The sequence below is a fragment of the Astatotilapia calliptera genome, chromosome 5, assembly GCF_900246225.1.
Source record: "Astatotilapia calliptera chromosome 5, fAstCal1.2, whole genome shotgun sequence".
NCBI lineage: Eukaryota > Metazoa > Chordata > Actinopteri > Cichliformes > Cichlidae > Astatotilapia > Astatotilapia calliptera.
Window position 1 is genome coordinate 777493 of NC_039306.1, and position 26767 is coordinate 804259.

The 26767-nt window shown below is 39.9% G+C and overlaps 1 protein-coding gene across 5 annotated transcripts; it reads left to right on the forward strand.

Annotated features, from left to right (window-relative positions):
- Positions 1–14996: 14996 nt before the first annotated feature.
- LOC113021799 (zinc finger MYM-type protein 1-like) lies at positions 14997–25798 on the forward strand. Of its 5 annotated transcripts, XR_003272359.1 has the most exons (7): positions 14998–15308; positions 17533–18569; positions 19055–20288; positions 21069–21218; positions 22983–23234; positions 23909–24497; positions 25733–25798. XR_003272359.1 is itself a non-coding variant. In XM_026166546.1 (5 exons), the coding sequence occupies exons 4-5, from the start codon at positions 20204–20206 to the stop codon at positions 22466–22468; spliced, it is 1485 nt and encodes a 494-aa protein (XP_026022331.1). In that variant the 5' UTR covers positions 14997–15308; positions 17533–18569; positions 19055–19983; positions 20140–20203; the 3' UTR covers positions 22469–22976. The 5 variants fall into 5 exon arrangements, 2 of the variants coding, with proteins under 2 accessions (XP_026022331.1, XP_026022330.1); XR_003272358.1 differs by lacking the exon at positions 25733–25798 and having other exon boundaries at positions 23909–24551; XM_026166546.1 differs by lacking the exons at positions 22983–23234; positions 23909–24497; positions 25733–25798 and having other exon boundaries at positions 14997–15308; positions 19055–19983; positions 20140–20288; positions 21069–22976.
- The last annotated feature ends 969 nt before the right edge of the window (positions 25799–26767 follow it).

Here is a 26767-nt window from a genome sequence, read left to right on the forward strand (position 1 = left end):
TTACAATGATTATAGATGTTTTAAGGCTGTAAAACCCCTCACTACAACCTTTATACGCTTTTCTCAGACAGGCATGAACATTTTCACACTTTTCTCTCTTGGTTAAACTCTCAAAGTTCAAACCTTTGTAGAAAAACACGCCCAGTGTTATAGAATGAAAGCAAAGATCAAACCCTGCTTTCAGGTTCAGAACATGAAACAACTGAATTATGCTCTTTGACAAATTTTGGCTCGTTTACAACTCCACTTTTCCACCTTATCTATCCCCTCTTGAAGTTTCTTAAAAAGATAGACAACAATCCTCCCCCTTACCCATACCGCTCCGTTATCAGCGAAAAGTGATTTACCATAACTATCAGATATATCTTTAAAAATATCATTAATCATAACAGAAAACAACGTTGGACTTTCTACACTTCTCTGCGAGGTTCCATTTTTTGTTTTGCATGGCTTTGACACGTGTCCCTATCTTAACTTGAATGATTCTGCCATATAAGAAAGCCCATATCCAATTAAACATCCTTTTTCCTATTCCTACACCATACAATTTAATCATTAAACCCTCTCTCCTGAGCATATCACATGCCTTTCTACATCAAAGAACACAGCAACTTCTTTATTATCCCTGTGTTCCTAATTTCACCCACCAGGCGTAAACCGGATCCATAACCCCTCTTCCCCTACCAATCCCCGTTTCCTTACAGCTCTGAAGATAATACTCAGCCAGATTTCTGCGCACCACTGTTGAAAGTAGCTTTGAAAAATCCCAGGGTTTAACAAGCAGGTATTAAACTAAACTAAAGCTTAAACTAATTTTCCTAATTTTAAATTGCAGCGTTTTGCTATAAAAAACAAAAAGCTAACCAGCACAATTTGCTTCTACAACCGGACTGTTTGGTCGCATGGCAATGATGTAAATCGCGACCTCTTCCATTTAAGGATTCACTGCTCAGTTCTGACACTGTAAACTACTTAACAATATATCAGGAGTCCCTTTACCAATAAGAGACAAATCCTAAACAGTTTATGTGTATACATGTTTGTTTTATTTACAATAACAGGTGTACTTCCAATATAATCACCACTGTATAAGGAAACCGGAGACAGAATGTGTCGTAAATTTTAGCTGAGGAAACCTTAAAGCATTAGGTGTATGGGATGCACATTTTTAATGCCAGAATAAAAATGATCACTTACAAGAATGAAAAAAAAGTTTTTAAAAATTAGCTGTTTCCATTTTAATAAACATGAAAAGATTTTTATTTCGTTTACTGTCAGAGCCATAAGGAACCCTGTAAAAAAGGTGTGGTTGGGACGTTTTATAGGAGTGGTTCTCAAACTTTTTCTGACATGCCAGGGTTCACACACAGAGCCACCTGAACACAGCTTAAACTAGAATATTTGGTTAATAACCGACAACAGTTGAGAACAGCGTGATGATCATATTATTTGAAATGAGTAAATGTGTCTGTATATTAGTGTATTATGCATTTACCTTTTAGTTTTTGTAAAATATGAAAGCCATCACAAAGAGTCGTTAATGGACTCTTCACCCTCCTGCCCTCTGGGAGGCGCTACAGGAGCCTCCGGACTAAGACCACCAGGTACCGGAACAGCTTCTTCCCCACAGCTGTCAGACTCCTGAACTCTGCCTCCTGACATCTGACCCACGTTAACTCATGGACTGAACATACACACACCCACAATGGACAACTGTACCCTCAAACACAATAATAACATGGAGTGAACCACCACTCACAACCACTAGCACTTTATATACCTCTGTAGAAACTATCTACACCCTCACTTATCTTAACTGCACTACTGTATAGCTCTGTGTAAATAATCATTCTGTACATACGATAATTTTCAACCCTACAACTGTTTACAACTTGCATAGTTCCCATTTCTGTATAACTGTATATCTCAGATTCTGTAAAGTTATTTATTTCATATTCTGTATAGTTTTTCATATTTATATCCTGTTCATATCCTGTACATAGCTTGTACTCACTACAGCCTGTACATACTTATAGTTATAGAATATTCACAACATACTTCATACCGTGTACATTATAACATAATAGACCCATTTCTGTAATATACTTACATATCTATACTATTGCTAATATATATTGTAATATATCTATATCACTAAAGCACTTCTGGATGGATGCAAACTGCATTTCGTTGCCCTGTACCTGTGCATGTGCAATGACAATAAAGTTGAATTCTATTCTATTCTATTCTAATGCGTTAATTAGAGAAATTTGGTGGAATTTGTTGATTGAAAATTAGACTTGTTTTGAGATAAAACTTACTTCATTGTTATGATTTTAGCACAGATTGATATTAATCACTGGATCGAAAGCATCGAACAACACAGTGATTACAAATACGCTTATCCCAACAACGGGAATTTAACCCTAAAAGTCTTGTAAACAACCTTACTCGTCAGTTAAAATGTGAGCAGCTAACAAGCCAATCTTTACCTCGTGTCCTTATTCAAGTCCTTTCACCACAGAGATCAGCCACAGCTTCATCCTTTTTTAAAAAATAATATCCATTTTACATGCAAACCTTATAATAAAACTGTTTTCTTTCACTCTCTCACATGTCGTTTCTCGTCTCTGAATAATTTTAACCGCCTCTTGAAGAACTGGAGCGTCTTCTCAGCAGGTTTGAATCGCTCCTTCTTCTTCTTTGAGTTTGGTTGACAAACCAGCTTCCCAGTGCATTAGCGCCACCTATCGCTATGTGAAATGGCCTGTATCCCTAAGGACCCCAAAGCGCTTTACACATTCAGTCATCCACCCATTCACACACTGGTGATGGCAAGCTTTATTGTAGCCACAGCTGCCCTGGGGCGCACTGACAGAGGCGACGCTGTCGGACACTGGCGCACCCGGGCCCTCTGACCATGTGGTGTGTTTTTGTTTTCTCTGTCACTCTCCTCTCCACTCCACTCACTCTCCACTGTGTGCCTGGGTTGCTATTTAAGTTTGCGAAATGTGAACAGGCTAGTTTGTCTAAGTAACTGGCTGAATGAGACGGACAGTAAATAAGCATGCACAAACACAGAAATGGAAATGAAAAAGAGAGTAGCATGACAATGCAGCGTGTGATCTGGACACAAGCGATGGAGGCACAACTTGTAGAGCTTTGGCAAGCTCATCCTAGCCTTTTCAATCTGGCCTCACAAAATGATCACGACTGCACCAAATGTGAAAAGAGCTGGATGGACATTGCTGCTCAATTATGTTTTTCATCAGCAATTTAGCAAAGTTGATGGTTATGATGGTGTGTGTGTGTGTGTGTGTGTTAGTGAAAGACAGAGAGGGAGAGCGAGAGACAGATTTTGTGTTACATATTAGCTTTGTAATATAAGTTTTGGTAACACTTTATCACCAAGTTCAAATTTGGATGCAAAATGTGAGCACTCTGTGATTCTGTTGTACAGTTTGAGCAGGAGCTGAATAACGCAACTGGGGAAAAATAAATAAATAAATAAATAAATCGCAGTGTATGCCCAGCTTAGCTCCACAAAGAAAATGAGCTAATAGGAAATACCATTTTTTATCAATACATCTGGAATTTAAGAATACCCTGAAATATTTGGTTATATATGATGGATAATATTTCATAATGATCTTTTTGGAGGGAAAGAGGTTAAATGATTTAAATGAACAAAAGATAAAAAGGAAATTCACTCTTCTGCACTGTTTGTGTAGAATGCAAACTTGTTGACTGTGACTGTATATGTTGTTGACAATTTGTAAGGAGGAAATAAAGATCCCAGTTGTTCACTTCCGAGACAACCCCCTTTTGTAAATCTCTAAATCAAAACCACCTCAATGTCTAGGATCTCTACTGAAATTGATATTGTACTGGTCTTGACTAGAGGCACTACATATACCAGATATTATTTTGTGTATGAAATCAGTCAATAGAGGATAAGAGTCCTGGGTTTATATGTTTTATTAAAATGGTTTCCTGGCCTCAAAATGTCTTTTATCAAAGCACAGCTGCTTCAAAATAAGAATTTTTTTGAAATTTGACTAAGACATTAATACATTTCCTCTCTTTATGAATCTTTAAAGAAACACATACACCAAAAACAAAATAGTAGACACAGAAGTTTGTTGTTTCATCTCTTATTCAGACTTGTGCACCCTTAAGCGCTCTCTGAAATGGCATGAATATAAAAAAAATCTGCCAACAATTAACAGCATAAATATAACTTGTAAAAAAAATAAAAAAAATAAAAAAAATTCAACGGAGCCAACAACAACATACTACAGCACACGTGTACCTGACAGACCTGCTTGGCAAACAGAAATATTTTTATATAATAATAATGACAATAATGTATTCTTAATTGTTCCCTGTGGGGAAATTCCTCCCTGCATTTTACCCATCCACTCAGTGAAGCAGTGGGCAGCCACTGGGCGCTGGGGGAGCAGTGTGTAGGGACGGTACCTTGTGCTCAGGGATACCACACAGTAGCCGTTCAGTGGATTTGAATCCACGACCTTCCGATCATGGGGCCACCACTCTACCTACTGAACTATCTCTGCCACTGCAAAATACTCACATTGATTTACAAGAGAAGTGCTGCGGGTTCAGTTTAATCAAGTATTCCAACATGAGTACACATGTTTAACTAACCTGAGTTAAATATGAGTTTATATTCTTCACCATCTGTATGACAGCTTTGGACTGACAAACCTGATATTTTAACATCTCAAGTCTTAACATTATGGGTCCCTTTTATCTTAGGTAAATTTAATTTTGCATTTCTTATTATTTATCAATTTTTGTTAGAGCTACAATTATCTTAATCTGTTATGATGAAAACAAACCATCACTGTCCGTATTAATAACATAAATGTCAGAGAAATCTCCAAAAGTTCATTCTGTTCATCTGGACGTTTTCAGTGGGAGAAACATTTTGTCACTCATCCAAGTGACGTCTTCAGTCTCAGCTGACTGCAGGTTTCAATCTTATAAACAGTACATTTGCATAATGACTGAAACCAGCCCACTGAAGGAACAATGGGCTGGGAGGTCAGCATGTGTCAAGAAATGTCAGAGAAAATTTGGTCAGCAAATTATTTATAGAGCTGCACACTTTTATGTAAGAACACATATCACAATGACATGAAGTCATTTTGCCATTTTGACAAAAGTCAAAATGTGTTCTTCTAACAATATCTGAGTAAGACAGTATAATTACTGTTTGGAAGCACGCTTTGATTACTTTAAGCTTAAAGTTAGGCAACTACAGTAAAACCTTGTACTTTGGTGCATTTAAAAGAGGATTTCTTGAAACATCTTCATGTCATTAGCAAAGCTTTCAAATGCAGCTCAGATCTGTGCTGAAAATGGGAAAGTAGTCAGGAGTCAGGAGGAGCAATGTCCTGAGCCAAGACGAAGAAGAGTTAACTCAAACCAACTTGTTCACCTGTCCTGATTAAAATCTCAGATGTATCAAAGGGGGAAAAACAGATTTAAAGTACCACCACTTCACACTTTTGAAGGTTGTTTAGAATCAAGAGCACTTTACACCACACCGTTCTCTCTTCTTTGTGAACCTGCAGGAAGGAAATCAAAATATTCAAGAAGCACACAACTACACTGGTCACCCACTGAATGGAGCAAACAAAGTATTTATCTTCTTTGACATAAATCAAAAGGTTAAGACCTAACATCAGGGAGTCATGAAGAATTTGTGATATTATAGTACAGTAGTAAAACTCACCTTTCTTCACACAGTGTTTTTTAAATGTAAGCCCAGCCACAACACCAACAATAACACCAACAATAACACCGATGAGTGCAGCAGCCCATACGGGGAGCCCTGAAGAAGAAGAGAAAAAAATTCCAACTGTGACTACATGTCAGCAACAAACAGCAGGTTTAAACAGCGACCTGAGTGATGTCAGCATAGATAATTCTGTGAAGGAGATGTTCTCACGTCTTAGTGGGTGATGCCATTGACTAGCCAATCAGTGGCATCCAGTCTGTTGACATCACATTTTCGACACTTGCTTGGAATCTTAACCAAGTAGGTACGAGAAAAAAAACAACAACCCTTAAATCTCTGTGTGGCGGGGGCGTGGTCTCTGACCTGCTGCAGAGGAGGGGTGATGCAGTGTGCTCACGGGGTGGAGCGAAGAGCATGTGTGCCTGGGCAGGGGATTAACGTGGACTTGTGTTTTTTGTTGTCAGTGAGAAGCAGAGAGGCAGAAGGCAGCAGTGAACCACCAGGGGAGTTTCTGTGTCCCAGGCTGAATGAGCAAAAACCACAGTGTATTTGTGTGTGGCAAGTAAAAGGGCTGCTACCCAAATTAACCATCTTGTGTGGCGTATGCTTTGGAGAAGAGTTACGTGTGACACTCTAACTTTGTCTTAGTTGCATTTTCATGGAAGCTTCATCTGGACAAACATATTTATCACCTCACTGAAACGTGTAAAATGAATAATTACAGGTTTATATTATCCTGCAATCCAAAATATTCAAATAGGATTAATATCATTTGACTCTAATAATTTGTTATGATGAAGACAGTGTCCTATCTTTTAGCTTCATTATAATTTTAATTGAAAAATAAAAACAGTAGAACCAAAGTTGTATTAGTGCCCTTATTTTCTTCCACATGTGTGACTGTAACATTGCTGGGTTTTTACATTTTTTCCCTCCATCTAATCTGCCGAGTTATCACTAAAACACTCAGTGGTACATTTGGCTCAATGAGTTTGTTTTCTTTTCACTTGTGGTTTAGAACATATAATTGTTTGTCATGATCTTATTTCCTAAGGATGTCTTTTTATGTCTTTAACAATTGTGTCACACCAGCTTTTTCTAAATTCATCACTAAATTATTGTGAAGTGTATGAGATTACTGTGAGTGTGTTTGAGTGATTTCACAGAAGAAATGTCTTTCATGTCACTTCATACTGACTCATTCCTCCTCTTACAACCGCATCATTAAAACAGAGTCTGTTTTTTTGTTTTAAATTAAGTGAATTTCTTTGAAGGTTAACCCTAAAAAGTCTCAGTCGTCATCAGTGACCTTAACCCTCAGACTATTAGAATGTGATTTAAAACAACACCAACAACAACAACTAATTAAATACCACCAAAATAATCACAGATCGGGCTGCCTGGCATTAATGTCATCCCCTCCCTCCAACCAGAGGCTGTTCTGTTGCCCCCTTGTGTCTCTCCCCATTTCTCCCCTGCTTCTCTCTCCTCCTTCTGTGCTCACTGGATCTGGTTGTCTGTGGTTCTCGGTGGTGGGGGCTCGCCCAGTGTGCCTCTCCTGGTGGCTCCATGGGAAATGGTATGCCAAGGTCTGATGGCTTTGGGAACTTCCTCTTCTTTCTTTTCCTTTCCCCTGGATCTAACCCCCTGTGCTATGCCCAGTCCTCTAGAGTTGGGTGGAAACCTTCCACTCTCTCAGGAGGTGGCGAGCTGGATGGGCACTCTGTGGGCTGGGTCATTCTGTGACACTTGTGCCTTGGTTGCACCTGTTGGATCTTGGGAGGTGCCTTGAACACTGGTGAGGCCTTCTTGCATGTTTCTAGCTTGGCATGCTGGTGCCCACAGCGGCTTGGTCTTTGCTGTAGGTTGCAGCTACTTGGAGTTTCTGCTTGTGTGGGTTTCTGTCACAATTCTGTGTGTTTGTGTTCAGGCTCTGATAATTTGGAATGCAACAAACATGAGCCACCAAACTACTTGCTGTTTTGTCTGTCCTTGCTACGGTGTTTGGTTTCTGGATTTCATGGTGGTGTATTTTGCCCTCTTTGATGGTAGATGGTTTTTCAGGATATTGGGGGTGAGATGTTTGTGAGGACCTGCGCACATATTCACGGGGGACAGACGGGGTGACTGATGTCTCACGCTTTACCAGCTGGCTTATATGACATTTCAGTTTGCTAATACTTTCTTTCTTCCTTGCTTAACACTTAAGCCCCCTCCCCCTCGGCCCCATGATGCTGCCATCACCATGCTTCACTATAGAGATGGTGTTGGTCAGGTGATGAGTGATGCCTGGTTTCCTCAAAACATTATTTTTGGCATTCAGGCCAAAGGGTTTAATCTTGTTTCATCAGACCAGAGAATTTTGTTTCTCGTGGTCTGAGAGTCCTTCAGATGCCTTTTGGCAAACTCCAGGCAGGCTGTCATGTGACTTTTACAGGGCTTCTGTCTGGCCATTCTACCACATAGGCAATGTTCCCTCTAATTTTTCATGTGTTTGAGCAAACACACAAACTCCCTGAGCGGTCCCTTGGACCACTGTGAGCGACATCAAACGTGTGCGCTGTGGTCACGCCAGCATCCAATCCATCCAAGTCACATGGTTTATTAAAATAATCAAATTACAGCATTTACATTTATGTTAGACTACTTTTAATTGACTGCTTTAGCCCACTTACAATGAAAATGTAAAAAAAAAAAAATTCTTGTTCATGACCTGTGTAGTATGTTAACACTATTGGAAGTAAAAATAACTTGAACTCCAATTTTAAAAACACAACTTTTTTTTTTTATAAAGCCGGCACAAGGGGCCGCTCAGGGAGTTTGTATGTTCGCTCAGACACATGAAAAACTAGAGGAAACATTGATAAGGACGCTTTCATGGCCTGTCAACGACGTTGATTAGCTGCGTATATACGAATGTGAATCGCATTATTGGCTGAACTATGGGATAAGGTGGCATCGTTTTAAGATTTTTTTTGTGCGCAACGCAGATTTTCTGTGCACAGAGACCGTGCCAGCAGTGTGCAATTGCGCATGCAGCTTAGAGGGAACATTGCTTATAGATGTGATTGATGAAGTGCTGCAGAAAAGTTTCTTCTTGAAGAGTTTCCTCTCCACAGAGCAATGCTGAAGCGCTGCCACTGACAGATGACTGATGCCTCTGTGCTCACTGGGTCCTTCAGTGTTGCAGTCACTTTTTTCTACCCTTCTACCAAATTTTCATTTTTCTTATTGAATTGAAAAATTAATTTAATCCATTTTGGAATAAAGCTGTAACAGGACAAAATTTGGAACAAGTGAAGTGAGACAAAGTTTTTAGAATCACTTCATTTATAACTCAGCACCATAAAGTCTCATCTGTTATAAAGTTTAAATTACATTTAAATTAAATGTTAAGGTTTTTCTGACATTGTTATAAAGGTATTTGAGGCTGAGTAAATGTTGATATATCATACAGCATTAAATTATAATGACTGGTACTCCTAATGTTGTGACCCACACAACACACAAAGTTACTGAAATCTATTAACTCCTTTGCACAATATAAATATGGCATTCTGAACAAATCCAACAAATTATAATATGATAAATGGTAAACCTGCACTGTGATTTCTGTAAAGGGATCGATATCTGATTTTACACATGGAAATATGCAGGTCCTGAGCAGTGTCACTCTGCCTGTAAAAACTGCTGTAGAACATATTCTGTCACTCAGGAGAAGCTATGTATAATCTTTAAATAAAGTCAGAATAAAGCCATCAGTGTTTTGTCTCCTTCTGAAGAAGTCAGTGAAGCAAATCAAATATAAAACTGACAGTTGCAAATTCCATTTTTTAACGTCATTCCTCTTTGACTTTATAATTTCTGCTCACTTTGCACTCCTCCCTATTTCTCTTTTTACATTTCTAGCCTTCATTAATCTAAAAGCCTGTGCCTGCATAACTTGTAATTTCAACTGCTGAAGTAAATTAAATATTTTTAAACAACAAATATTTCTCCTGTACTTCTAAAAAATTAAACATTACATTATTCGATTTTTTTTTTAAACTTTACCATGACTTCTTTATGTTCCTAACAGATCTTTTTGTGTGACTTATTGTGCTGGTTCCTGGAGTTGGGTTTTTTTTTTGTCATTTACCTTGCTGACTGGCTGGTATTTTGGACTTTACCTGAGGGTGGTTGATCCATCTTGTCAATGGAAAATTGTATTTAGTAGTCAGTATAATCTTTTAGTGATATAAGTTTGCATATGGTAGAATACTGCATGTAGTTATTTGTATTAGAAAATATTCAACCATGTATACTTAGAGGCATATAATTAATTGTGTGTGATCTCTAACAGGCTGCAGGCTTGGGGTGCATCCCAGGAATGCACCCCCACGTCTGGGAGCATGAGAGCTCATACCTTGTTTTATTGTTTTACGGCAGGATTAACGTAGCTATGTCTGTTTTAGTTTAAGTGCTTCTTTACATATAGATGAACTGCTGGACTTCCTCACCATGTTATCTAGGGTGGGGGAGACTACCCCCTTTCCTGACCAAGGATGTACCTTTTGTGCTCTCATGACCCTTTGATCAGCAGGACACACACACACACACACACACACACACACACACACACACACACACACACACACACACACACACACCTACTGAAGTATAAATAAAGATTGGGGCAGATTAGTGCGAGTCTCAGTCTGGAGGCTGCCCTTGCTAGCAAGAAGTTCTGTGTGTTTCTCTTCTCTGAGTCTTTACTGAAGAAGTGTTTTAGAATATTTTCCCTAACACATCTTTTCTGTGGAAACAGTACAAAAAGTTTCTCATTAGACAAGTGTAACAGACAATGATGCATACACATCAGAAAACAACATGAATTTGAGAAAACAAATTGTGTAAAATGGTGACCAAACCTTTCCAACATAAATGTTCATGATCAAATAGATGAGGTGGCTCATAAAAATACTTTTCATTTACTACACTTACTCCAAATAGTAGCAATTATTTCAGTTTAGGTAACAAGCTCCATGTAAAGTTTGGCTACAATAGGTGACACCGGGAGCCCATGGCACATCCATGTTTTTCTCTGTAGAAACCTTGTTGTATTTAAAATATGTGGTGGTAAGGCAGAGGTCTAACAGTGTGCAAATCTGATCAGACGTGAAGCTCGTTCTGTTTTCTAAAAAGCTGTCTTGTTGTAGTCATTTTCTGACAGTCTCCACTGCCTCAGTTGTAGTTATGTATGTGAAGAGAGAGACTACATCACAGGAGATTAGTTTCATCATGATCCATCATCTCGAGTTTTTAATGTGATGGGGCATGTTCCTCATGAGGGGAGCTAGGATAGTGGTGAGGTCCTTGGAAATTTTGCAGTTAGCTGAGTTAATATTGCTAACAATGGGGCAACACTGGCCAGAAAAAAATCCCTCCAAATTGGAGTCTATTAGATAGATATGATACAAACCACTGCATGCACAGTAAAGAAGGTCAGAGATCAACTAGGGAGAAAGACAAAGTCAGCCCTTATGTTGCAGGTTTATCAGAGAAACTCCGGAGATTCTTCTCCAAGCACGACATCCCAGTGTACTTCAGACTCAGCCACACACTCAGACAAAAACTGGTTCATCCAAAAGACAAAACTCCTAAACACAAACTTAAGAACGTAGTGTATGGTGTACAGTTTAGCAAGGAGTACTCAGATCTCTAGACTGGGGAAACCAAACAGCCACTCCATAAATGTATGGCACAACATAGAAGAGCCACCTGGACAGAACAAGAATCGGCTGTACATCTGCATCTAAAGATCAAAGCATCTACATGGATGTTAAAATCACCCACAATAATTATTTTATCTGAGCTCAGAACTAAATCAGATAAAAAGTCTGAGAAATCAGACAGAAACTCTGTGTAAGGCCCAGGTGGACGATAGATGATAACAAGTAAGACTGGTTTCTGAGGCTAAGCTTTCATGCTTTCAAATGAATTAAAAGTCTGTCTTGGTCTTTCATTAATTAATAGGCTGGTGTGAAAAATTGCTGCCACACCGCCCCCCCGGCCTTCGAGGTTTCTGGTAGTTAGAATGACTCGGGGGTGTTGATTCATTTAAACTAACATAATCATCCTGCTGCAACCAGGTTTCTCTAAGACAGAGTAAATCAATTTGTTGATCAATTATTAAGTCATGTACTAACAGAGACTTGGAGGAGAGAGACCTAATATTTAATAATCCACATTTCACTGTTTTACTTGTTGGTGCAGTTTTCTTATGTTTAAGTTGGTTTGTGCAGATTTTTATTTTTATTTTGTCTGTTTGGAAGCTGACACAGTCTCTATGGAGATGGGTTTTTGGGGGGGTAGCAGGAGGAGAGAAGCTGCAGAGAGGCGTGCAAGACTGCAACTCTGCTTCCTGGTCCCAACTCTGGATAGTCATATTTTGGGGGGTTTAATAAATTTGTCCATATTTCTAGAAATGAGAGCTGCTCCATCCAAAGTGGGATGATGCCGTCTGTCCTAACAAGACCAGGTTTCCTCCAGAAGGTTTGCCAATTAAATCCCACAACGCTTTTTGGACACCACTCAGACAGACAGCAATTTAAGGAGAACATGCGGCTAAACATGCGAGTCATGGTCTGACTAGGGAGGAGACCAGAGAAAACTACAGAGTCTGAAATTGTTTAAATTTCCATCAATGTTGCCTGCTCTGACCCCTGGAAGACAATTGACTATGGGTGCTGTTGTCTTTACCTCAGGGCTGAGACAGATTTTGGTAGCCCGACTGGAGAAATTTTGCGAGCCCTGTACCTTCATATGTCTCAGAACAGAATCACCAATTACCACAGTTTGATTCCTGGCAGGTGTGTCACCGAGTGGGGAAAACAGTTAGATACATGAATGAGTTGGTGGTGTACCTGGAGCTTCTGTTTAGGACTACGCTTCCTCCTCACCATCACCCAGCCATCCTGTTTCCCTGGCTGCTCAGGACAATATGCTGGGGCCTATGCTACCTTCAGCTGCACCGGCTACAGGGGCCTGGCTAGCTATGGGTTGTTCAAAGCCGTGATGTTAAGTCTCCAATTCAGTAATCCTCCTGCAAAGCTGCAGAGCTGCGGCTACATTTATTACAAGTATCATTATTACTAAAGGAGGCTGAGGAGTAACTAGACGTCTCACACACTGAGCAGGAAAGTGCAGGAGGTACAGGTGAAGAATCCATGCTGCTACTGAGTCAGCTACAAGTCAAGCTAGCAAATCCCTAAAGACATAGTGAGTGAATACTGTGACTATATTTAGCGAGTGAATCAACAGAGTGCTTCAGACAGGGCATGTGAAAATTATACTATGAAATAAGACAATAAGACAAGTTTTTAATTAAACTGGGTACACAGATAAGTTACACAAAAACACCACTGTGTCCTAACAGCAACACAAAATGATACTCTAGAGAGAGCCAACACCAAGTAATAGCACCACCCAGAGTGTGAATATGATGCCATTAATGTTTAAAAATGAAAAATAAAGCAGAGTGAGATTTACCATGGAAGTGTTATTTCAAGAGTCTGCAAGCATGCTCAGGTTTAAAAAACACCAATATTTTGATAGAGAAATTAGCTTGGAGCATCATGTAAGAGTTCATAAACAAATCAGTCACAACAGCAAGTTCATCTTCTATAATATACAGTATGTGTTTGCGAGTTTAGTTTTTCAACATTCAGTTAGAAACTGACAGCTTTTTTCCAGCATGCACATCGTCTTTTATGTTCATGTCTTTCCTCCCCGACCACATTCTTAGTGTTCAGTCTAAGCACATATTCACATTTTAGTGTTCACACTTATTTGAAGAATTATATCTCACTCACCATGATGCACACAGATCTCTGAAGAAATCCGATGCCATTTTTCCATCTGTGTGGCTACACAGTGATAACAGCCAGGCTCAGTTACAGTAGTCTGGACGGTGACGTGGAAGCGACCTTGTTGTTCTTCATCCTGCACCGTCTTAAAAGGAAGTGTTTTGTTGTCACTGTCCCACCACTCAACTGTAGGTTTAGGAGAAGCACCTGGAACTTGACACTGCAGCAGCCCCTTTTCTTTAAGTATTGTGACATACGGTTTTGGAGCTGCGCCTGTGAGCACATCATAGACAACAAACAACAGTGTTAACAATGTAACAATATGACATGTTGTCATCAATTGTTTCTACTGTTTCTGCATAAAGGAGTTAGTTTGATAAAGAAAAAGCAAAGCAGAGTACCACCTTAATCCTCCAGCATTGTTAACATGAGTTTTTACTGTAAATAACCCTCGTACCTTAAAAAGAGATGAGTTTGGGCAAATTTGCAGAGAAAGAGAGAATGATGCATTAGAGCAGCTAGTCTATATATCCAAAATCAATTATTTAAATGTATCCTCAGATGAACAATAATACATGATGTTATGCAATGTTATTATTTATTTAACAAAAAGCAAACTAAAATACAAAAAACACTAAGTATACCCTTACTGCATATGCATATATATATGCATATATATATGCATATGCTAGCCTTTTAGCCTTTGATCTTCACAGGAGTGGACATCCCACCAAATTCACCTCAAGGTCAGACCATGTGATCCTCAGATAACCTACAATCATCAGATAACCCTTGCCTTGCAATTAATATTAACAGAATATGCTGCTTGCAAACATATGCAGTCTTTTTCAGCTTTGAAAAACTTAATTCAACTTTGTAAACATCAAAATTTTACCTTTGAAAATGATATAAATCTGTTAAATGACCTATTGTCAGAATTATCTGGAATAAATAATCACAATTTTTTTTAATATAATACACCGCAAAGGCTCATTGGGGTTGAACAAAATTTCCAAAGTAATTTTAAAAACTATTTGCACCATAGAAGAAAAACAATAACTGTGGAGCTACTCCATGTTTATGTTTGGGAACATTGATTTCTTTTTTGGGGGGTTTACAGGGTTTATTTGGAGGTGTGCTCCTAAACTTTAGATCAGCTGTAAAACAGCCAGTTTCAGTTTAAGTGTCGTTTTCAATAAATTGCATGCTCGTTTTTTTTGTCTCATTCCCATGTCTTCTTGTTGCATGGTGAAGCTCTACTTGGAACCTTGTTAAGAAAAATTATTTCCAAAAAAAAAAAAAAAATCATTAAAAATATGATTTTGTGCCCTTTTTCAAGTTGCCTTAAACTTTTGATTGGGACTGTACACTGAAAAAAGTGATATTGTCTCCTTTTAAATATAGCATATTATATTTTGGTATATCTTTTCAATTCAAATGAGTAATTCCTGTCTACATATATAATTCGAGTAACTCCAGAATACATTCCCTGCGTTTTAATCCAATTAATTTTAGTTAATTAAATGTAGCTCAAAATGCTTAAGTATGTTTTTCATAGCCTCCTGCTGGGCCATTTTGCGCATGCGTTAGGACAGGCCACCATTTTGCACGCGGACTGAAGAAGCGGACTCTTTGTGTGCTGCAAGCGGGCTCAAGTTAATCGCACAACTTCATATAAAGGTGGTCTAGCTTCGGTAAGTAAACCTTTTACGGTCGTTTTTGTTTTATTTTTTTTACCGCAGTCAAAGCATGTTGACTCTTTAAGACGTGTGCACATGGAGAAAGAAGTCTAAGTAGTTGTACACCTCTGAACTTTGTCGTGATTTGACTTAAGCTAGCTATGTGCTCTATTAGCTACTGCTCTATTAAAAGAGTAATTGTATTGATGCGTTAAAATGTCATATGTTTTTAGCTTAGTTCTTGTGGCACACTTTGTACTAACAAATTATGGAACGAGGCAATTTCTCTGTAGTTAGCTGTAAAGTTCACTGTACAGTCGCCTGCAGTTTTAAGTGGAGAAATCGTCCCTCCCGCCACAACATTGGCATTAAGGAATAGTCGGGCGGGGGAGGGGGCTTCTGAACGCACCTGCACAGTCAGGGGTGCAGTAGGAAATAAGTAGGATTGGCGTTGCACAACGTCTTTTGTGCAGAAAAAAATAATGGTTGTAAACTGTGGAGGAGAATAACTCAGTGGTTGCCAAAAATGTGAGCTCAAAAGGCACTGAGAGTGATGTTTGTCAGGACTGAAATTAACTCAGAAAAGAAGTTGCTTCACTTGAGCTGTTGAGTGCAAGACCTGTCAGCGGTCTGGTTTAGCATTTAAAGCCTCGCTACGTGCTTCCAAACCGCTGCATTTAATCTCAGAGAAAACTAACACAGAAGTAAAGCAAGTGTGTAAGTTCATCTCTGTATGTTTGCATAGTATTTCCATGTTGAGCTTAACAACCGATGTATGGAGCCACAGCTGGACTGGCTGTCGGAGTTTTGTATTGTGGGGGAAAGGAAGCGATTTGTTTTATACTTCAGCTAGAATGAAAAAAGACACAAAGCTGGAGTTATTCGGTGTCTTCATGCTGAACAGCTAAAACTTCTTCCCTCATTCTCCCCCCTCCCTCTCCTGTTGCTACTTCAATCATGAAACTGATCGATTATCAGCTGATCGGCTTTTCTGTCGCTAGTCTCTCTCATTTGTTAGTCACCCAGTTTGCGCTAGAAAGAGGAAAACGGCAGATAAACAACAGCAGCACGTTTAAGCTTGATAAGCTGTTGCTAGAATTTTTTTAATATTACTTCTAGTATCCGCTTATGTTTTCTGGAGCCACAGCCGTAATAGCTGCTGGTCATGATAGTTTGGATATGTGGTGAGAAGGAAACATGAAGGTGAAACCAGGAGAAGTTTTTACTGAATCATTAGAGCTGAACAGGTAATGAAGAAACAGGTTTACATTTTAGGTCACATGAATGAGTTGAAGGGAAGTTATGAACTGTTTATGAGAGACAAATAACACCAGGATCCTTTTCTATGTAGCTGACATCTGGTAACTGTGCAGGGGCGGATCTAGCAAAGTTTTGCCAGGGGGCCAGGTAGGGCATTAACAGGGAAAGAGAGACACAAAGACATAATTTTCTTTCTTATTCTCATTTTAAATGTCTAGCTTTTAATAAATAATTATTCTAAATCTTACTACCAAAGTGGTGATCTGGTTAAATGTATAGAGATCCATTATTGTATGTAGTAAATATTAAGTCTAATATATGCCCTAGTAATAGTAGTACATATAGCACTTTTTCCTTTGGGAAGGTACGCTGTCTGCAACTGTATTGAAGAAAAATGTTGAATCAAATTATTATAGAAAAATAATTGATTTCTGTGCATTAAAGTAGATTACGTCAATTAAGCATTATCAGGCGAAGGGTGCGGGGTGGTTTCCTAATATTTTTGCTGGGAGTTGGCAGTCCTATTAGTTAGTTTAATATTTCTATGTACTGTTTAGAATACCTGAATAAGGAGGATGGTGTAAGTTTTTTAGGTTGATCAGTATTGCTGACGTATAAAATATTTTGGGTGCAGTGTATTTTTTGCATACAGGTATAACAGAATAGCTTTAATGTTTTGTTTTTAAAACTGAGTATGAACTTATACAAAATGCAGCAAAATATTTATAAAAACAGTTTTATTTATTATAAAATACACTATCGGATTCATATCGGCATCGGCAGATAATCAAATTTATGATATCGGTATCGGACATAAAAAAGTGGTATCGTGCCATCTGTAGTTTGCACAGAGGCACAAGTAAGATTTGTTTTGTTACAAGGGAGTATCATGAAGTAATGCACTAATGGCTTGGAAACGGTAATTGTTTGTCTTTCTAAAGTTTTTTTTTATTTTTTATTTGTCTTCCTTTTCTGGCAGATTTTCTTCCCCTTATGTGTTACTGTTTATTCAAGAAGATGGTGTTATTTTGGTAAGTACATGCAAATTCCTTACATATTTATCACAACAGTATTTGTCACAGTATTGCAGGGACAAGTTTATCTATCTCATCTTAAGGGTTCTTGTGATTATTAATATTGATATTAATTAATATCAATTAATATATATGATTAAATTTCTTTTATCCAGGACAAAAGAAAAAAAAAACTTGCGAAAGTGAAATGAAAAACAGGAATTTAGTTCTTGTGAGTTAAGAGGATGCAGAGCATAGGGTTAGATGGAGGTGGATCATTCACTGTGGTGATCCCTGAAGGAAACAGCCAAGAGAAAAAGGATCAGATTGCAAAAAAAAATGTGGTTTGTTTGCATACATGAGTCTTTACGGTACCCACAGGACTCCTGAAGTATAAGTACTCTGAAGTTTGCAGAGCAATTTCAGAGATGTTTGGGGCTTACATGGCAAGCATGTTTTTAGTTGCACATCTAAATTTTCTCTGCTCTCTGTTGCTGATGGCAGAGTTCTGCCCCGCTGACCTCACAGGTGAGACACTCCCACCAGTGGACAAAGAGCACAGGAAAATGTGTTGCCAACCACCTGAAACAGACAAATATCTGCTTTTTAAAACCCTTTAAACCCGTTAAATGGACTGATGCCATTCATTTCTTCTTTGATTAACAGTAGTAACATCCTTCATGCACTGTATACTAACCCATATGATAATCATGCTTTATGAAGTGATGGCAATTGCATTGTAGCATTTAATGAAGAAATAACAAAATAATCATACCAATGATTAAGCACCAGTCTTGTGTGTGTGTGTGTGTGTGTGTGTGTGTGTGTGTGTGTGTGAGAGATACAGGTAAATGCTGAATTCCAGTGTATTACAACACTTCAACTGGAGATGACCTTCGCGGCACAGTTAGACAGAATTACACCTCAGTTGATGACAGTTTTCCAGAAGAAGGGCGGTGTTTCTGGGCAGAAACTTGCCCACCACTTGCAGATCATGCAAGAGGTAAATCTGAATATTGCAAATTCTATTTGGATTTCTTTTGTCTTAAGTGGCAGGTCACTGGTGAGTCCAATAAGCCGACCAGCCAAGCAATCTAAATTTTGAAATTTAGAGGGCATACTCTGACAACGAATTGTAAAAATGTTTAACATAGTTACTTAAGGAATGTGGCTTTTGTGTTCAAATTCTTATTTTTCTTATTTAAGTTTCTTATTTAAATTCTATTGTGAAACTATTTGTAAATATATTAATAATAATACTATTATATTATATATATTATTTTTTTATAAAAAAAATTACACATTATTGCCAGGCTCTTTGTTCTTGTTCCAATGTTCAATTTTTGTTTCAGTATTTATTTGTAACAGTATTTTTAACCTCCTTTAACCTTATTTATTTGTTTAACTGTCATGTTTGTTGTTATTTAATTAAACAAATTCCACTGAGAAATTCAAAAGTATTAATGTTTTTTTTTTTTTTTTTTTCAGTGGGGGGGGGCACCATAAAGCATTTGTGCTTAGGGCACCCAAATGGCTAGCAACGGCCCTGCATGGCAGTTCCCTCTGCAGAGTTTAAAACCAAACACACCTGAGCTTACTTCTTCACAAACACAGAAGCAAACATGGACCACGACCTGAAACACGAGTCTGAAGAGAAAAACGGGGCTGAGGACGCTAAAGCCAGTCATGAAGTGGCCACCATCCGGCGAATCTACAGGTTAGAGGCGTTGGAAAAGCTACGTGAAGATGTGACGAGCATCATTGAACACTTCATGGAGGATGGCTTTCTGGAAAGTGACGGAGGCACGAGAGAAAGTGACGGAGACGCGAGAGAAAGTGACGGAGTCGCGAGAGAAAGAGAGTTCAGTGAGAGCGAGCCTGAAATGCTGTCGGATCAAACTTTCCCTGAGGAGCAACCTGTGGCATCGTCTGTTTATCCTGCAAGGGAAGTCGTGACTCTTAGTGAAGCAAACATGGACCACGACCTGAAACACGAGTCTGAAGAGAAAAACGGGGCTGAGGACGCTAAAGCCAGTCATGAAGTGGCCACCATCCGGCGAATCTACAGGTTAGAGGCGTTGGGAAAAGCTACGTGAAGATGTGACGAGCATCATTGAACACTTCATGGAGGATGGCTTTCCGGTTTTAGACCGCTTCATGGAAGAGTTTCTGGAGAGCGATGGAGACACGACAGAAAGTGACGGAGACACGAGAGAAAGCGAGTTCAGTGAGAGCGAGCCTGAAATGCTGCCGGATCAAACTTTCCCTGAGGAGCAACCTGTGACATCATCTGTTTATCCTGCAAGGGAAGTCGTGACTCTTAGTGAAGGAAAGCAAACAGTTGCTCCCGAGGGGAAACCTCTGCCGTAGCTCCGCAAACGCACATAACGCACACTGCGTAGGGCACCAAATGGCCGGTAGGGCACCAAAAAAATCAGGGTCGTAAAAAAAAAAAAGTAAACCATATTAATACTATAAATATCATATGCATTAATATGGTTAAACAATACAAAAGCAACATAAAACAATTTTCCCGAGAAAAGGGGTGAATCTGCTTTGTGCCCTGTCTCCAGTCTCCTCCTGGTGCCCCCCCACTCCCAGTGGTCTGTTCTATAATTGGTAAACACCTGTTTGAACATGGCCTCGAAACGGCAACAGGAGTCGGGAGCGGAGAAAAGAAAGAAGAAGAGGAAGCGTGATGAAACTCAGGCGTCGCTTGCCGGTAAGGCAATGTTTAAATAATAATAATAAAAAAAGTTCATTATTGTAGCCCTTGCTTGCACGCTCATGTCCGTCAACTCTGTGATAGCTCCTGTTAGCAGTGTTCATACTGTGTTAACAAATGTTGCAAATGATTGATGTTGGGTAGTTTGTTTACGTTGTGGATATGAATATAGAATGGACTACTAAAAGCAACTCATCATGGTCACTCAATTGACGGTTTTCAGATAACGTTAGCAATCGTGACTCACGATTGCTAACGTTATCGTGATTCGTGAGACTAGCATTTCCCTCCTCAGGTTGCTAGCTGGCTAACGTCATGCATGCTACTGATTAACCTTAACTTTGGGATAGGTCAGTGATGCAGTCAAGTATTATTATCAGATTAGACAAGATTACTTTGTATGTTGCTGCATTTCAGGATATCTATAAAGACGCATATCTTATTTATGCCATTGACGTCTGAACACATAAATAGTTCTCGTCTTTCTTTAGGTTCATAGATCAAGGGCGACATCTGTTGGTGAAACTGTAATATGAAACCTATATCTTCCAGTAATATAGATTTCCTACTTGCGCATTTATATCAAATTATGTACAGCATGTTTATATTGCCATTTGCCATTATGAAAATCTATACATGTAAAATATAGTTAGTAATTTTTAAATGTACCAGTGACTTACTTAATTTATTAGTCTTATAATGCAATCTTTCGTAGGCCTACTGTAGATTCAAAATTGTATTTCTGTAAAATCCCTGAATATTTTCTCTTGTATGCAGGGTCAATGCTTAAATATGTTCAAGGAGGATCTCAAGGACAGGATGAACCATCCAGTAGTAGTGCCATCCCTGGACATCAACCACCAGCCATTGTAGACCCTGCAACAATCCCTAGCCAAGAAGAACAAGAACCATCAACCACCAGTTCAGGTACAGTTCCATACACAAGTACCACTGAGAGTCCTGTCACTGAGAGACTATCAGAAAGTGACACTGTGGAGACATGTGTGCCCCCTTCAACCGATCCTGCTCTTTGGCCAGCTCACATTGTAGATGCTGATCGTGTTGAAATTGTGCGGAGAGGTCCTTTTAATGTCAGCTCTGATTTTAATTTTCCAAAGGGGCCTGATGGAAGAGCATTTCACACTAGCCTTAAGTTCAAAATTCTTCCCAATGGAGAAAAGGTTCACCGGAGCTGGTTAGTGTACTCACCGCAGAACAATGCTGTGTTCTGCTTTGCATGTAAGCTTTTCAGTGTGAAGGATATAAAGCTGAGTACAGAGGGCTTCAGTGACTGGTCGAACATCAACATCCGTTTGAGGGGTCATGAGTGTAGCCAAGACCACATACAGTGCATGCTTAAGTGGAGAGAACTGGACACACGGCTAAAGAAAAGCATGGCAATAGATCAACAGGAGTTGACCTTACTAGAGGCAGAAAGGAAAAAGTGGCGAGAGATTCTCAAACGATTACTCTCAATAACTCTCTCACTGGCTTCCAGAAATTTGTCTTTTAGGGGCTCTTCTGACTGTCTTTATGAGCCGGACAATGGCAACTTCTTGAAGGAAGTAGAGCTTATGGCAACATATGACCTTGTAATGGCAAATCACTTGGCCAACATAAAAGATGAAGGTTCCCACACACATTACCTCAGCCCTGAGACACAGAACGAACTAATTCAGATTATCTCTTCAGAAACATTCCGCGCCATTGTGAAGCAAATCCAGTTGGCAAAATACTTCTCCATCATTCTTGACTGTACTCCAGATGTGAGTCACACTGAACAAATGTCAGTCATAGTACGCATTGTTTGTTTCCAAGCACAACCAGATATTAAAGAATACTTTCTTGGCTATATAAATGTGGAGCAAACAACTGGCCTTAACCTGTCCAATGTTGTCCTTGACAAGTTGAAGGAGCTTGGCATTCCATTTGAAAACTGTCGAGGACAGGCCTATGACAATGGGGCCAACATGAAGGGGAAGAAGCAAGGTGTTCAGGCCAGACTGCTACAATTAAACCCGAGAGCATTGTTTGTGCCTTGTGGAGCTCACACGATGAATCTGGTCATAGCTGATGCTGCCAAGTCCTCTCCAGATGCAACTGGCTACTTTGGGTATTTGCAGAAGTTGTTCATCAAGCGATGGGCCATTTTAACAAAACGTGAAATTGACACTTAAATCTTGGAGTGACGTTAGATGGGAAAGCAGGCTTCAAAGTGTAACTGCTGTCCGGAGTCAGACAAAAGAAGTGAGGGATGCTCTCCTGGAGGCCAGAGAAGCTGTAAGTGATGCAGTCGCAAAGGTGGAGGCTCAAGTGCTTGCTGAGGAAGTAGCCTCATTTCGATTTTTGATTTGCTCCATCGTGTGGTGTGAACTTCTTACAATCACAAACCAGGTGAACAAGTTACTACAGTCCAGCTCCATGCAGCTCGATGTTGCTGTCAGGCTCATTGACACTGCCAAAAGTAACCTCTCTAAATACAGACAGTCTGGGTTTGATGAGGCTGTGTCAGCTGCCAAAGAACTCTGTGAGGCCCTGAACATAGAACCACAGTTGAAGGAGAAAAGGCTCAGGAGCACAAAAAGGCAGTTTGCATATGAAGCTGTTGATGAGCCCCTCCATGATGCCCTTAAAAAGCTTGAGGTCACATTTTTCAATTGTGTTGTGGACTCTGCTTTAATCTCCCTACAGGAGAGGTTTGAGACCATGAATCAAGTGAAGGAGAAATATGGAGTGCTGCTTGATTTCAGCAAAGTGAATGGGATGTCCAAGGAGGATTTAAAAAAACACTGCACTGAAGTACAGAAGACACTGACAGATAAGGGAGTAGCTGACATTGATGGACCTGAGATGATGCAGGAAATCATCAACCTTCCTCAGCTGCCACCACAGACGTCTGCTTTGGAAATGCTGTCATTTTTACATGACAATCAGCTTCAAGAGGTATATCCCAATCTGTGGATTGCTCTGCGTATTGCACTGACCCTGCCTGTCACAGTTGCCTCTGCTGAGCGAAGCTTTTCAAAGCTCAAACTCATTAAAACGTACCTGCGTTCATCAATGGGGCAGGAACGTTTAAGTGGTCTGGCTGTTATCAGCATCAATGGTGACGTGGCTCAGAAGCTATCATATGATGACCTTATAGCTGATTTTGCAACCAGAAAATGCAGGCGTGTGCCTCTCTAGGCCCTAGAGAGGCACACCACGCCTGCATTTTCTGGTTGTCAGAGTATGCCCTAGAGTCTAGGGCATACTCTGACAACGAATTGTAAAAATGTTTAACATAGTTACTTAAGGAATGTGGCTTTTGTGTTCAAATTCTTATTTTTCTTATTTAAGTTTCTTATTTAAATTCTATTGTGAAACTATTTGTAAATATATTAATAATAATACTATTATATTATATATATTATTTTTTTATAAAAAAAATTACACATTATTGCCAGGCTCTTTGTTCTTGTTCCAATGTTCAATTTTTGTTTCAGTATTTATTTGTAACAGTATTTTTAACCTCCTTTAACCTTATTTATTTGTTTAACTGTCATGTTTGTTGTTATTTAAACAAATTCCACTGAGAAATTCAAAAGTATTAATGTTTTTTTTTTTTTTTTTTTCAGTGGGGGGGGCACCATAAAGCATTTGTGCTTAGGGCACCCAAATGGCTAGCAACGGCCCTGCATGGCAGTTCCCTCTGCAGAGTTTAAAACCAAACACACCTGAGCTTGCTTCTTCACAAACACAGAAGCAAACATGGACCACGACCTGAAACACGAGTCTGAAGAGAAAAACGGGGCTGAGGACGCTAAAGCCAGTCATGAAGTGGCCACCATCCGGCGAATCTACAGGTTAGAGGCGTTGGGAAAAGCTACGTGAAGATGTGACGAGCATCATTGAACACTTCATGGAGGATGGCTTTCCGGTTTTAGACCGCTTCATGGAAGAGTTTCTGGAGAGCGATGGAGACACGACAGAAAGTGACGGAGACACGAGAGAAAGCGAGTTCAGTGAGAGCGAGCCTGAAATGCTGCCGGATCAAACTTTCCCTGAGGAGCAACCTGTGACATCGTCTGTTTATCCTGCAAGGGAAGTCGTGACTCTTAGTGAAGCAAACATGGACCACGACCTGAAACACGAGTCTGAAGAGAAAAACGGGGCTGAGGACGCTAAAGCCAGTCATGAAGTGGCCACCATCCGGCGAATCTACAGGTTAGAGGCGTTGGGAAAATGTGTTCAAAACAGCAAATAAAAAAGAAAAAACAATCTAAATTGTCCTGGATTTGTCTTGTATTTAAATCCACAGCAGTGAACCATGTAAAGGTGCTTTTTGATATCTGGACTGGACTCTGATTGGATGAGTGTTAGGTTTGTAGCTTGAACCTATTCGCTGGAACGTTAAGACAATATAATTACACTGCAAGCAAGACGCAAGTAGGCAAACTTCTTCATGGTACTCGTGCACGGGAGAGATTGGACAGAGCGCCGTCCCTTCGCTTGACCCCAGTAGCTCTCGTCCGTCCTCCCATACACTATCCTTTTATTGAGGTTACATGAATATGCATAGGTTCATTAACATACGACGTCTACATACAAACAAAGAGTACCGTGTGTGTGTGTGTGTGTGTGTGTGTGTGTGTGTGTGTGTTGCTGATCAAAGGGTCAAACATCCTTGGTCAGGAAGAGGGTAGACTAGACCCCCCCCCGGTGAGGAAGTCCAGCAGTTCATCTAAACAGAAAAGCACTTAGACTAAAACAGACGTAGCTACGTTAATCCTACCATAAAACAATAAGAGAAGGTATGACCTCTCTCATGCTCCCAGGATGTAGGTGTGGAATGCACACCAAGCCTCTGTAGCCTGTTAAAGATCACACAACTTATCACTACACAATTGATTATACACCTCTAAGCATCTATGGTTAAATATTTCTAAGCATAAATAACAATCAACAATACAAACTAACAATGAGAGAAGCTGAGCTGGGAGTTGTCTCCAGCTTTTATATCTGCTTCCTTCTCGGCTCGTTAGAGAGTCAGAGATATTTAATGACGGGCGTTCAGAGGAACTATTTTATTACCTCGAGTGAAACTAAGCAGCTACATGAAGGTGGAGAAGGTAAATGTGCTGACCAGTCATATTTCTGGGTAGGAGGAATACGTTACATTTTACTTCCACATTTCTGGAGACGAGCACAAAACGACGATTTCTGCGTTACCTTGATGTGCTTCACGCCGCAGCTCACCAGGCGGCTTTGCTGAAACGGATCCCAGCAGATGTCAAAGATCTGGAGAACAGAAGAATCGTCCGTTATCGGGTTTATGTGAAAACGCGTGCATGCACAGTGGAAGTACGATGAGAAGGAAACACTTTCAAACTCTGTAAAAGATTTTTTATTGAGATCTGATTGGTGTGTGGTGCTTCACGCTGATTTTCTGTCCCGCTCAGACGGCACCGCCCAGAGGCTTTGCCAGACGGCGGCAAGCGGCGAGGCTTAACTGCAGAGGAAGCTGATTGGTGCACGCTCTCACCCTGTCCGAGTGTCCCGTGGCCGTGGCCAGGATCTTCCCTCTCTTCCACTCCCAGATACACACCGTGTTCTTGGCGTCCAGGCCGACCGAGGCCAGCCGTTGCGGAGGAGAGATGGGGACGGTTACGCATCCAAAATGTCTACAAACAATTTAAAAAAAGAGGCTGAACGTGCAGAAATCTGACAGCTCATCTGCTTCATACGTGCAAAAGCTTAATCCAAGCTGACAGAGGGCGGGGCTCCCTGCTCGATTAGCCTGACGCTCATGTGACGTGTTTGTAAGTGTAAATATAGCAACTCTGCAACATTTCAGATGAACTCAAGGGTTTGCTTGGAAAGGCTGAGGTCAAACTGCAGTCTTTAAGAATGTCTTAAAGACATAAAGACCTGGATGGCCGCTAACTTTCTGCTTCTTAATTCAGATCAAACTGAGGTTAATGTACTCGGCCCTGAAAAGCTTAGAAATATGGTATCTAACCAGATTCTTACTCTGGATGGCATTACCTTGGCCTCCAGTAACACTGTGAGGAACCTTGGAGTCATTTTTGACCAGGACATGTCCTTCAACGCACATATTAAACAAATATGTCAGACTGCGTTCTTCCATTTGTGCAACATCTCTAAAGTTAGAAATATCCTGTCTCAGAGTGACGCTGAAAAACTAGTTCATGCATTTATTACTTCCAGGCTGGACGACTGTAATTCATTATTATCAGGATGTCCTAAAAACTCCCTGAAAAGCCTTCAGCTGATCCAAAATGCTGCAGCAAGAGTCCTGACAGGGACTAGAAAGAGAGAGCAGATTTCTCCTGTTTTGGCTTCCTGTTAAATCCAGAATTGAATTCAAAATCCTGCTCCTCACATACAAGGTCTTAAATAATCAGGCCCCATCTTATCTTAATGACCTTGTAGTACCATATCATCCTATTAGAGCACTTCACTCTCGCTCTGCA